The sequence below is a fragment of the Dermacentor silvarum genome, chromosome 5 (assembly GCF_013339745.2).
Source record: "Dermacentor silvarum isolate Dsil-2018 chromosome 5, BIME_Dsil_1.4, whole genome shotgun sequence".
NCBI classification, from domain to species: Eukaryota; Metazoa; Arthropoda; class Arachnida; order Ixodida; family Ixodidae; genus Dermacentor; species Dermacentor silvarum.
This window is the reverse complement of record NC_051158.1, coordinates 78425185-78438457: the sequence shown is the minus strand read 5'-3', so window position 1 is coordinate 78438457 and position 13273 is coordinate 78425185. Positions and strand designations below refer to the sequence as shown.

The window sequence follows — 13273 nt, the reverse complement described above, 5'->3', positions numbered from 1 at the left end:
CTGCTGCCTGCTGTTCTCTTGTCCTGTATTCATATTAGAGAGCATTCAAACTCCTCCTCCTTTTCTTTCCAATTTGGTTTGGTTGCAGCCTTTCCAAACGGAATTCCCAAGCATGCGCTGAAAAGCTCATGAAATAAAGTTTTTCATTCGTTCATTCAATCATTGGTGGCCCTTCTAAGTCTCTAAGGTGCGTTTCTGTAAACGCGTACACACCTGTTTGTTTTTTATTGAACTGCTCCTCAATCTCTAACCACTTTTCTTCTACCGCCCTGCATGTTTATATAAGCTATTGCACAGCGAGCTCTTTTCTTTCTCTTTTTTCTCTTGCTACCGGTGCTGTTAGTCAGAGGTTCCCCTAAGGAACCTTCTTTATTACTACTTACCCTGGCCTCCTTAGCGCCCGCGGGCCCCCCAAAAAAGCAATTGCACGGCCAGCGAGTCACCAGCCCACTTCACGTCCAAGCCTGTGATCGAAGTGGATTCCGTCTCTTCGAAAGCCACCCTACCTTCTCACTTCCCTGTTGACTTCCACACCCTCGAAACCTTTGTCCCGGCTCATTTGCCAAATCTCCTCATTAGTGGCCGCAACTGCTCTTTGTACGTTAATGTCATCACGTGCAGGTACCTCCGGCACAGTCCATACCACAATCTGCACCTGTGGAAACACCTCGCGTAAGTCGTCTACACCCTTTGCCAAACACTGGGCTATTCCCGCTCCTTTCCTGCTCAGCACGTCATTTAGGCCACCCGCTACTATTACAAGGTTGCGTGCCTGCGCATTCTCCGCGAGCTTTTCTCTAGCTCGCTCCATGAGATCGGCCAATGTCCTCCCTCGAAACGTCCATACCGCCACTCTTTTGTCACCTTTTCCCGCTCCACAATTGCCGCTGAGCACCTCGACAGATTTCAGTCACCGGTGATTATGACCTTTTCACTCTCCCCTCCTGACGAGGTCTCACCCTGCTTTCCTTTGTTCTCCTTGTCCACGTGATTCGGATTTGACACAGGGCATTGACCCCTGCGATTCTGCTCTCCCTTCGCTGCAGCGTCACTGTCGGTGACCCTCATTCCAGCATGTTCCACGCATTCTATGTGCTTTGTGGGCACTTCCAGTCCTGTCTCGCTGGGAGCCGGTGTTTCATCGTCACTACCATTGTCGTTCGTAATGGCGGCCCTGTTCTATTTTTCCTCGGCTGCTTGCAGTCTTTCTTCCACTGCCTTCCGTGCATCACGTTCCATATGGAGTTCATTTCGCAGCTCTGCGATCCGATTCACAAGCTCAATCTGGACATCATCCATTTTCTTTAGCCTATCATCGACATCACAGTTTCTGTCGATTGGCTCAGTTTCCACGCTATTCTCATCAGTCCCCTCGTCTACCTTGAGAGACCCCTCGCACCCTGCTCGCCTTCCCGCCCTTTTCGCCATATGTTGCACTTGGCGTTCTCAAATGCTATCACCGAACCTTCCGAAGTACGTACCTACAAAAGGCCGATACGCACAGAACCTAAAACCTTAAAATCCCACAATTTATTTATCACAATGTATCAGCACAAAATGTCGAGCAAACTTAATTCATGACACGTGCGCACGTGTTCGGAAACGTGGCCACACTCTCATTGTACTACAAAAGCAATATTCTCGATACAAATACAAACACGCTAAAAACACTAATGACTAATATCCCTGACACTTCCAACCTATTATTTCGAGACTAAAGGACTTATCGTACCACGCGGTCACACGTGTTGAAACAAGTGTCAGGGAACGGCGTTCTGAGTGTCCTCAAAAACAAAATACACCTGATACACACACGAAAGGGAAAAAAAACTATATCTGACAGCCCTGCCACTTCCAACGTATTTAAAGGCTAAAAAAACAGCAAGTCTAACAACAGAAGCAAGCTCAAAGCATGCAAAAAAAAAAAACATGTTTTCGTCGCCGCCACGGAGCCCCAGCTCATTCAAATCGCCCGCCCCCTAGCGGGAAGTAGTGCCGTTGGATGAGCAATTACCGCCCTTTACTGCCGTCAATGAGCGAAACGGAGCCTGACAGACGGTGCTACGGTTTTCTGCGCAAAACACACATGATCGGCCATAGAGAAACTGGGCCAAGACGGAGTATTGGATTCGCCGCTGCGGCTGGATTTTGGTCAAGTGGCGTGGACCGTTCATGAACCCTGCGACACACATGAACGTGTCATTCTTTACTACTTGCTGTTTGTGTGAGTTTAGAGAGCCAGCAAAACCAGAGCAACATTACCCGATAACGAAACTGCTGAAACGCGAAAATACAGGCGGCGCAGAGTCGAGCGAGAACGAAACCTTTCAACCAGCCGCGTCGTTGTCAAGGGTAACGTAATGATTTCTTTTTAAAAATTAGATATAACTGGACAGGTAAGATTTTACTTCATCTTCTAATGCAATACAATCATCTATATATTACGAGGGGGCAAGTACTAGTGACAGAATTATAATAAGCAGTGCCTAAGTCATCGGGCTAGTACTTGAACGTCCCTGGGGAGTCCCGAATCATGTCCTGTATATACTTCAATTGCTCGATTACTAAAGCTCTTTTCGCGATAATATTGACGCCTTAGATTTCCTCGAGCACTAATCTATTATTTACCTTGACATTACCTTTACCTTACGTGTCGCTTTAAGGAGCGCATAACAGAATATATCTCATTTGCTATCCGGAGAGTGCGTTTTTGTAGAGTATTTCAGCACTTCAAATCTAGAATTTACGTTACCAAATTTTATTCGTATACGCGCCTTAGAAAACCAGATATTCACGTTTATGAACACGTGCGCGTGCATGTGATAGCCCGGCACCAGGCACTGCAGTTCTCCAAATACGATCGACAAGTTGGGAATGACAGGAGAATCGTGGGGCTCCCAACAATACTCAAAAGTCGTTGCGTTATGTCCCTGACGACAATAAAGTTCAAGGTTTAAAGCGTGCCGAGGAGCTTCTAGAAGTATCGGCTTCGCGATAATAAATAGCTCCCTAGAAACGTCGCTTCATCCTCGCGCTGTCTTCCTTGCAGAAACCACGCATACAAGCCTCGATAGATAGCTAAATTCGACATCGACAGCTTTGAATTCACTTTAGCTAAGCTTGCTTGAACCGAACGTCATGCCCCGTCCTCCGGTATAGTGCCTACAACGAAAACAAAAGGTTTACTTTTGTCGTGTTAGGGAAAAAAATACGACAGAATTCTATAATAGGGCGAAACCGCATCATAAAGAAGTTAGTTTTTAACGATGTGTTGGAACTGCATTTCTAATAATGGAACGCTAGTAACCGGTGCGCTTTTGTTGTTGCGCGTGTTACAAATATACACCTTGGGGTTTACGTTCCAAGGGAAAAATCTGGCTATGAAAATCACAGGTGCGGGGTGCCAGGTTAACCCCCCCCCCCCCCCACCACATACACCACCACCACCACCAGTGCTATTGTGACACAACTCTGTGGTTATTTGGTGCATTGAGTTGTTTTATTAATAAAGCAGGGCACAATTCCTGCGCCAACGCCTTAGATGAAGTCTTCTGATCCAGTAAGTAGGTGTTGACGATGGCTGAAGTTTGTGTGCTGCTTTTGTATTATTTACAGCTTATTGGGGAACTGAGTTTACAATGGTCAAACGCATCATCGCAGGAAGAGGTTTGTTCGGTTTTAATTGGACAAGAATCTTTGGCTTCAATTTTTTTCCAGTGGTAGCACTCTGGAAAGAACAAAAATACTGAATATTATTTTAAAATATGAAATTATGTAATCAATAAAATGTACTTTAAAATACTCATAATCCTAGGCAGCACATTACATGGAGCTAACTAGGGCCCCCGTTGGTCTTGAGCCGGCACTGGTTGCGCCTGGGAAAGCCCGCTGTTGCCTCCGTAATGCCAGTGCTGGCAAAGCCACTGTATCAGACATCCAGCGCTGGCCCTCTCTTGCCGGTGAAAGCACGTTAATGGCTAAGCCGGGCAACGCAACTGGCCCGAGCCTGCTTTGCGGTTAGAGTGCCGGCACTGGCTGTACGTCTCCAAACATTGAATTAACAACGTCCGTTAAATGCTATAGGTATTACGAAATTGTTTAGCAGTTCTGATATGCCCGTCAATATCGGCCGGTCAGGCAGAACGGCATGTTAATATTAGTTTTCACGTAGCATTCGCTGGAAATTCCTGAGCATATATGCTATGCACCAGGCAATATTGATTTGAACTTTTTACCGATCATGCCAACTGAAACAACACTTGGGCCATTTTTTCTTTTTTGCTTCTCATTAAATTATGTATGTTCTACATATTTTTTTGCGAAGGCTGTTAACCGTGACGCAATTGATTTTATTGTGTTGAATCATTCGATCGGAGATGGTTTACACGTGGCGAAAGCGCGCTCCGTTATAACACATCAATGTGCGTTTTCCGTGTGCACCCTCGATAGGCGCAATGACAAATTTAGGGGGGTATAGAATCAAAAAGCATGTGCGCTTACATTTGCATGTTTACATAGTTTTGCCGATAGAGAATTTCAAAATACTGCGTAACTTGTGGTGCAATCATCTGTTCCACTTACTAGTAATGCCGTTGCTAGCTGAACTTCTGCAGTGGCTATAAAGTTTATTGCTAGTACAATGCAAGTCATTGTAGATGATTGCACTCTTGACTATTTTTCTGTATAAGAAGCATATCGCACCGCATAGTACTGTCTCCTGATTCCAGCTTTCATATAAGCTTAGCTCCTTTTCCGAAAAACTCTGTCTAGTACACTGTACCGAAGGTATGCACTGTCTATTATGAGCGCAGCCTAGCCTGCGCAGCTACTCAGAACCGGATGGGTGCACAAAGAAGCGTGAATGCCCTGCCTAATTTGTTGCTTCCCACGCGCACCTCGCCCGCTGCCAGAAAAACGTGGTGACTCTCGGTCTCTCGGAGGAGGAGGCACACGTACACATTCTGCTTCTGCCTGTGAGCTGTCGTTTTCCAGTTCGCTTGCACCATGTTTTGCTTGCAAAACATGCATCAACTAGCCCAGCAACGTGTTCAGCACCAGCGGCCTGACCTCCGCGATTACAAGCTTGTTACTACTCTGCTATCGGGTGAAACACGAAGAACTAGCCAAACGTCTCAAAATAGCACCGTCGGAAAACTGCATTTACTTGGAAATAAGCTCGTGAGTATAGGAAGCCAAATTATCGCAAGGTAAGTACAATTGCCGCATTTTTATTCTCAAGTAAAGTGTTTCAACAAAGCGCATTGCCTAATATGTGTATTGTTTTTTTTTTGTTTTTTTTTACAGACAATGTACGAACGCTAACGAACGCGGTGACAATAACACCGCGACTTTTTTTCTACGTAGACGGTGCTTCAGCGTCCACTGAAACACACTATCTGTTCGAAAGCACGCAGCACGGTACATTTCGGCTGGGACACCCAAGAAAACTAAATTTGGATTGCCGTAATTCCTTACACCGAAAGTACATTCTGCGAGCTGACTGGTGTTCAGAACTTCCGGCATCGCCAGAATCTGTTGTTTTGTACCTTGGGTGTCTATCATGAAATGATTCACCCTTTCTTTGATATCTCTGTTATAAAAGTTATGCATTGCAAAAGGCTGATTACAGCTACCCACAAGCACTTACGAGAAGTCTTGTGATGAAGGCCAAGCATAATTCCCCATAATTGGCTCGTTAGAACGAAAGGCGCATATTCTGATGCTGCTGCGTTTTCTACTTCCTTTTTGCGTATTTCTATTTTTTTAGTGTAAAGAACTTTTTCGACTGGAGCGATCATGCCTGTGGGAGGTTGCCTTCAACATAATGAACGCCATCATAGGCCGCGGAATTCAACTGCCGTACAGCCTGCTTGGGAATAAAAGCAAGATAGCCTTTTTAACATGCGGATATGCAGGGTGACAACAGGTGATATGCATTTATTTTCTTACTTTTAAGCCCCTTGCATATATTCTGCACTGCTGGCAGTGTTAGAATAGTATATGTATATGTATTGTATGCAGATGCTGGCTGTGGGACGCAGCTGGTCGACATCAATCGAGTGCAAGACTTCATAAAAATGCCGCTGCCAGGCGCCGTCGATGAGCACGAGGTCGCGGGATCGTATCCCGGCCGCGGCTACCGTATTTCGATGGAGGCGAAATGCAAAAGCGCCCGTGTGCTTGCATTGTAATGCACGTTGAAGAACCCCAGATGGTCAAATTTAATCCGGTGCCCTCCACTACCGCATGCCTCATAATCATAACTGGTTTTGGCACGTAAAATCCCAGAAAGAAGAAGGCGCCGTCGACTGTGTTAATGGCAGAAGGCGGCGTTATGCCGAATCGAAGCGGCCAGCATCTTCGAAGTGCCTCTTCTGTGAGCCCATCCTCAACACCCTGTGCCGTCAGAAACACAGCTTTCGTAGGTGGCCCACAGGACTGGGAATCCGACAGAAGCCAGTGCCACTCCTTCCCCTTGCGGCGAGCGGCGTCACCATCTATGAGGCAGGCGGCACCGTGAGGTGCTCACGATGCCCACGAAAAAATACTCCTCGCGTCGCAGTCGCTTCGTAATGGTTCGGCGCCTGGGTAGCCAAGGACCCGAGTAGCCAAGGACCCGGTACTGTTGCGTGGTGAACTGCCACGAGATCGCGAGTGGCAAAAATAACCGGGGCCTCCAGCCGCATGTCAAGTTCTACAGATCACTGGGTAAAAGGTATCAGAAGTAACGCAGGCTGCATGGCAAGGCTAACTGCCGTCCCCAAAATCAAGTAAGCCGGAATGCGAAAGTTTGCCACTTTCCCTAATGCCTGCTATTAATCACGGCAGCGTTGTTGTCTCGCCTTGCACCTAAGTCATGACAACTTGCTCGTGGCGACGAGAATATTGTCACGTAGTAGTGACGCTGAAGAAAACAGTCGTAAAACTGTGTACGGGGAAACTGGTTGTTTATTGGGCGAACCTGTGCCCACAAAAGCAAGGTACACTCAAAGCACAACGATAGCGGCGAACACAGTCGGCGATCGTCGAAAATATGATCAGCGGCAAAACGCGTCGGCTTTTATACCTGAGTCATCGAAAGTTCCAGAATAATCCCTGGTACGTGCGTGTCTTCCAGAAAGTTCTAGACAATTCGCGTCGCTCATACAATCAGATAACATAAGCGTCGGTGAAAACAGGCAACGGAAAGAAGCGTCGATAACGTTCTAGAAACTTCCGATACAGGCGCGTCCTGCGCCGAGCGATAACGTTTAACATTTGTTAACCGGTGGAAAGCGGCCATCGGCGAAAGATAAACATGTATACGCGTCAATACCCTCCCCTTAAAAAGCATCGTCCCGATGCTACAAACAAACGCGAAAGCGAAAACAAAACGAGGCGTAATAAAGAAAGAAAATAACAAAGTAACAAAGTACCTATAAGCTCGTCAGCGGGCGTAGAAAGGCTTAAGACGCACCACGTGGATGACTTCAGGTCGTGCCCGGCGCCGCTGTGATTGCGAAATGCCGTCTGGCACGACCTCATAGTCCAGTGCGCCAATACGTCGGATTATCTTATATGGTCCGAAATAGCGACGCAGCAGTTTCTCGCTAAGTCCTCGTCGGCGTATCGGAGTCCAGACCCAAACACGGTCTCCGGGCTGGTACTCGACGTAGCGTCGTCGAAGATTGTAGTGTCGGCTGTCGGTCCTCTGCTGGTTCTTGATGCGCAGGCGGGCGAGCTGTCGACCTTCTTCGGCACGCTGCAAATAAGTGGCAACGTCGAGATTTTCTTCGTCAGCGACGTCTGGTAGCATGGCGTCAAGCGTCGTTGCCGGGTTCCTTCCGTAGACCAGGTTGAACGGCGCCATGTGCGTCGTTTCTTGCACGGCCGTGTTGTATGCGAAGGTCACGTACGGAAGGATGGTATCCCACGTCTTGTGTTCGACGTCGACGTACATTGCCAGCATGTCGGCGATGGTCTTATTTAGGCGCTCGGTGAGGCCATTCGTCTGCGGGTGGTAGGCGGTGGTGCGGCGATGGCTTGTCTGGCTGTATCGCAGGATGGCTTGAGTTAGTTCAGCCGTGAAGGCCGTACCTCTGTCGGTGATGAGGACTTCCGGGGCACCGTGACGCAGGAGGATGTTCTCAACGAAGAATCGGGCTACCTCGGCGGCACTTCCTTTGGGCAAGGCTTTTGTTTCGGCGTAGCGGGTGAGGTAGTCCGTAGCTACGATGATCCATTTATTCCCGGACGTCGACGTCGGAAAAGGCCCCAGTAAGTCCATCCCGATCTGCTGGAACGGTCGGCGAGGTGGCTCGATCGGCTGTAGAAGCCCGGCTGGCCTTGTCGGCGGTGTTTTGCGTCGCTGACAGTCTCGGCATGTCCTTACGTAATGGGCGACGTCAGCAGAGAGGCGAGGCCAGTAGTATTTTTCTTGTATTCTCGCGAGAGTGCGGGAAAAACCGAGATGTCCAGCCGTTGGGTCGTCATGGAGAGCTTGCAGATCCTCTGGACGCAATGATGAGGGTACCACGAGGAGGTAGTTGGCTCGGAGAGGCGAGAAGTTCTTCTTAAGGAGAATGTCGTTTTGCAAGAAGAACGACGCTAATCCTCGCCTGAACGCCTTCGGCACAATGACGGTCTTGCCTTCCAGGTAGTCTACAAGGCTCCTTAGTTCTGGGTCGGCTCGCTGTTGTTCGGCGAATTCGTCGGCACTGATGGGTCCCAAGAAAGCGTCGTCATCCTGGTCGTCTTGTGGCGGCGGTTCGACAGGGGCGCGAGACAAACAATCGGCGTCAGCGTGCTTTCGCCCGGATTTGTAAACGACGGTGATGTCGAATGCTTGAAGTCTCAGGCTCCATCGTGCGAGGCGACCTGAAGGATCCTTCAAGTTAGCTAGCCAACACAAGGCGTGGTGGTCGCTTACAACTTTAAAGGGCCTGCCATATAGGTAGGGGCGAAACTTTGATGTAGCCCAGATGATGGCGAGGCACTCCTTTTCTGTTGTGGAATAATTTGCTTCCGCCTTCGATAGCGACCGGCTAGCGTAACTTACAACCCTTTCTAGTCCGTCGGTCCTCTGCACAAGCACGGCGCCGAGTCCTACGCTGCTTGCGTCGGTGTGGACTTCGGCTATCGGCATTTTCGTCGAAATGCGCAAGTATTGGCGGCGATTGCAGGCGTCGCTTCAGTTCTTCAAATGCTTCGACTTGCGGCGTCTCCCACTTGAACTCGACGTCGGCCTTCGTGAGATACGTCAGTGGCTCAGCGATCCGTGAAAAATTCTTGACGAAGCGCCTGTAATAGGCGCAAAGTCCCAGAAATCTACGCACTGCCTTCTTGTCAGCGGGTGGAGGAAAGTTGGAGATGGCCGCAGTTTTCTGAGGGTCGGGGCGCACTCCAGACTTGTTGATGACGTGGCCTAAAAACAAGAGCTCCTCATATGCGAAGCGGCACTTTTCTGGCTTCAACGTGAGTCCGGAGGTCTTGATTGCTTGAAGAACTGTTTCAAGGCGCCGGAGGTGTTCCTCGAAGTTTGAGGCAAACACAACGACGTCGTCCAAATAGACGAGGCAAGTCTGCCACTTCAAGCCTGCCAGTACTGTATCCATGACACGTTGGAAAGTGGCAGGCGCCGAGCAAAGACCAAACGGCATGACCTTGAACTCGAACAGTCCGTCTGGTGTTATAAACGCAGTCTTCTCCCGGTCCCTCTCGTCGACTTCGATTTGCCAGTAACCGGTTTTGAGGTCCATCGACGAAAAATACTTTGCGTTGTAGAGTCGATCCAAAGCGTCGTCAATCCGTGGGAGGGGGTATACGTCCTTCTTCGTGATTTTGTTGAGGCGACGATAATCGACGCAGAAACGTAGGGTTCCATCCTTCTTCTTCACTAACACCACGGGGGACGCCCACTGACTCTTGGACGGCTGGATGATGTCGTCGCGTAGCATTTCGTCGACTTGTTGCCTTATGGCCTCGCGTTCGCGCGCCGAAACTCGGTACGGGCTCTGACGGAGTGGCCGGACATTTTCGTCGGTTATGATGCGGTGCTTGGCGACAGGGGTTTGTCGAACTTTTGACGACGACGAGAAGCAGTCCTCGTATTGCAGGAGCAGAGCCTTTAGTTGTTCTTTCTTGTGCCTGGGAAGGTTCTGATTGACGTCGAAAGTTGGTTCAGGTACTATAGTCGTCGTTGCAGGTGCACTGGAATCCGTGAAGGCGAACGCACTGCTGGCTTGTACTATTTCGTCGATGTAGGCGACCGTGGTGCCTTTGTTAATGTGCTTGTATTCGGGGCTGAAGTTCGTGAGCATCACCCTTGCTTTCCCTGCACGTAGCTCAGCTATGCCTCTAGCGACGCAAATTTCACGATCGAGCAGTAAGTGGTGATCGCCCTCGATGACGCCCTCCAAGTCTGCAGGCACTTCGGTACCGACGGAAATCATTACGCTGGAGCGAGGCGGAATGGTGACTTGTTCTTCAAGCAAATTCAAGGCATGGTAACTTATGCTTATATCCGGTGGTGTCGCGTTGTGCGTTGAAAGCGTTATCGACTTGGACCTTAAGTCGATGACTGCACCGTGTTGATTTAGAAAGTCCATGCCTAGGATGACATCCCTGGAGCAGTGCTGCAGGATTACGAAGCTCGCCGGGTAAGTGCGGTTGTTTACCGTGACTCGCGCTGTGCAGATTCCAGTCGGCGTTATTAGGTGGCCTCCCGCTGTCCGGATATCGGGTCCTTGCCAGGCTGTTTTCACCTTCTTCAACTTGGCGGCGAACGGGCCACTGAAGACGGAATAGTCGGCTCCAGTGTCGACGAGAGCGGTGACGTTATGGCCATCGATGAGCACGTCCAGATCGGTAGACCGGCGTCTGGCGTTGCGGTTAATTCGTGGCGTCGGATCACGGCTGCGTCGGCTTGCTCTCCTGCTGCTACGTCGCGTCGGAAGGTCTTCTTTCGGCGGCGAAGTGTTGTCAAGGCTGTTGCTAGGCGGCGTGCTGATATCTCGTCGTGATGAATCGCGAATCGTCGTCGTCGGCGGCGTCGGAGGATCTTCGGCATTGCGTCGTACAGCAACCGCACCTCCATCGGTTGCTGCCTTTAGTTTCCCGGGTAAGGGCTGGGAGATCGGCCCCGGGTGGGACCGTTGTACTGACGGCGATGCGGCGAGATGTAGCGGCCTGGTGACGGCGAGCGTGAGGATGGTCGTGGTTGCCACTGGGCTCCGGCGACGTAGTCGGCGATGTCGCGCGGTCGTTCACCTCGATCGGGACGCGGCGCGTTGACGGGGAACCCTCGTAGGCCCATCTCGCGGTATGGGCATCGGCGGTAGACATGGCCGGCTTCCCCGCAGTGATAGCAGAGCGGGCGGTGGTCGGGGGCGCGCCAAATGTCCGTCTTCCTCTGGTAGCTGCGCTGGGCGACGGGCGGGCGTGCTGGCGGCGGCGGCGGTGGACGACGGAACTGCGGCGTTACGGGGCCCTGGCGCGAGCGCGGAGGGGGGCCTTGACGACGGGCGACGGCGGCGTAGGTCAGCGCTTCCGGCTGGGGTTGCGGCGATTGTGGCTGCCCATCGGGAACTCCAAGTGAGCGCTGAACTTCGTCTTTGACGACGTCGGCGATAGATGCCACGTGAGGCTGCGACCTGGGAAAGAGCTTATGCAGCTCCTCGCGAACGACCGCTCTGATGGTCTCGCGCAGGTCGTCGGCGCCTAGCGCTTGAGCGTCGGCGTAGTTGGTCAGGGCACGGCGGTTGTATTGCCTGACGCGCATTTCAAGCGTCTTCTCGATCGTTGTAGCCTCCGAAAGAAATTCGGCGACAGTCTTGGGCGGGTTGCGCATCAATCCGGCGAATAGTTGGTCTTTGACACCCCGCATCAAGAACCGAACTTTCTTTTCTTCAGATATGTCGGGGTCGGCGTGGCGGAAGAGGCGAGTCATCTCCTCCGTGAAGATCGCGATGTTCTCGTTCGGCAATTGCACTCTGGTTTCTAAGAGAACCTCTGCCCTCTCCTTTCGTACGACACTCGTGAAGGTCCTCACGAAGTTTTCACGAAAAAGGTCCCACGTAACCAGGGTGGTCTCTCTGTTCTCATACCAGGTCCGAGCAGCGTCATCCAACGAAAAATAGACATGGCGTAGCTTGTCGTCGTCGCTCCATTTGTTGAACGTCGCGGTCCGCTCGTATGTCTCCAGCCAGGTTTCAGGGTCTTCAGCCGATGATCCACGGAAGGTCGGGGGCTCCCGAGGTTGTTGCAGCAGGATGGGGGACGCTGGGGCTGCCATTGAGGTCGTTGACTTGGCCTTGATCGCTGTGGTCTTCTCGGGAAGAAGTCCGTACTCCGGCAGAAGTCCTTGCTGCCTACGGCTAGCTCGCTGGTCCTTGGTGACGTTGGCGTTGTCCTCCGGTTTCGGGCTTGGATCGCGGCTTTGCGGGGGCGTTCGCTGCATGAACGCACTAGCACCTCCACCAGATGTCACGTAGTAGTGACGCTGAAGAAAACAGTCGTAAAACTGTGTACGGGGAAACTGGTTGTTTATTGGGCGAACCTGTGCCCACAAAAGCAAGGTACACTCAAAGCACAACGATAGCGGCGAACACAGTCGGCGATCGTCGAAAATCTGATCAGCGGCAAAACGCGTCGGCTTTTATACCTGAGTCATCGAAGGTTCCAGAATAATCCCTGGTACGTGCGTGTCTTCCAGAAAGTTCTAGACAATTCGCGTCGCTCATACAATCAGATAACATAAGCGTCGGTGAAAACAGGCAACGGAAAGAAGCGTCGATAACGTTCTAGAAACTTCCGATACAGGCGCGTCCTGCGCCGAGCGATAACGTTTAACATTTGTTAGCCGGTGGAAAGCGGCCATCGGCGAAAGATAAACATGTATACGCGTCAACATTGTTGCATTTCTACTTGGACATGCTTTGAGCGACGCAGTAAGCATCGGCTAACTTGCGCGTACGACGAACATTGTGCTTTCTCGTGTTTGTTTGACAGCGCGCGCTTGATCAGTAACATCTCTGTAGTAGCAAGCTGCAAGCACTTAAAACCTTTAGCACGGGGGTACGATTAGGTAGCCCATTTGACAAAATAATGCAGACATATATCGTGTGGTATCTTGACTCCGTGAGTTGGGTTATGAGAGGATGGTAGCGACGGTTTGAATTGCTTTGGCTCTTGGTCGTTCTTTAGTATCGGTGCAACACGGCCACTTTCCATCGCCACCATGCCCGACATCGATCAAATCTTTCGGTCGCGATCAAGAATGGGAGCTGTTGCACGG

General features: G+C 50.7%; 2 protein-coding genes across 2 annotated transcripts in view; both read right to left on the bottom strand.

Annotated features, from left to right (window-relative positions):
- Positions 1 to 3477: 3477 nt before the first annotated feature.
- The window catches only part of LOC119453515 (uncharacterized), an 89197-nt gene continuing 79401 nt past the window's right edge, over positions 3478 to 13273 (bottom strand). Inside the window, exon 7 of the mRNA XM_037715559.2 lies at positions 3478 to 3567. The gene's annotated coding sequence lies outside the window, so the exon portion shown is untranslated. The remainder of the gene's footprint in view (positions 3568 to 13273) is intronic.
- LOC119453514 (uncharacterized) overlaps positions 3478 to 13273 on the bottom strand; it is a 38419-nt gene continuing 28623 nt past the window's right edge. The window contains exon 6 of the mRNA XM_037715558.2: positions 3478 to 3727. Coding sequence (XP_037571486.1) covers positions 3606 to 3727 — 122 coding nt within the window. The 3' untranslated portion in view covers positions 3478 to 3605. The remainder of the gene's footprint in view (positions 3728 to 13273) is intronic.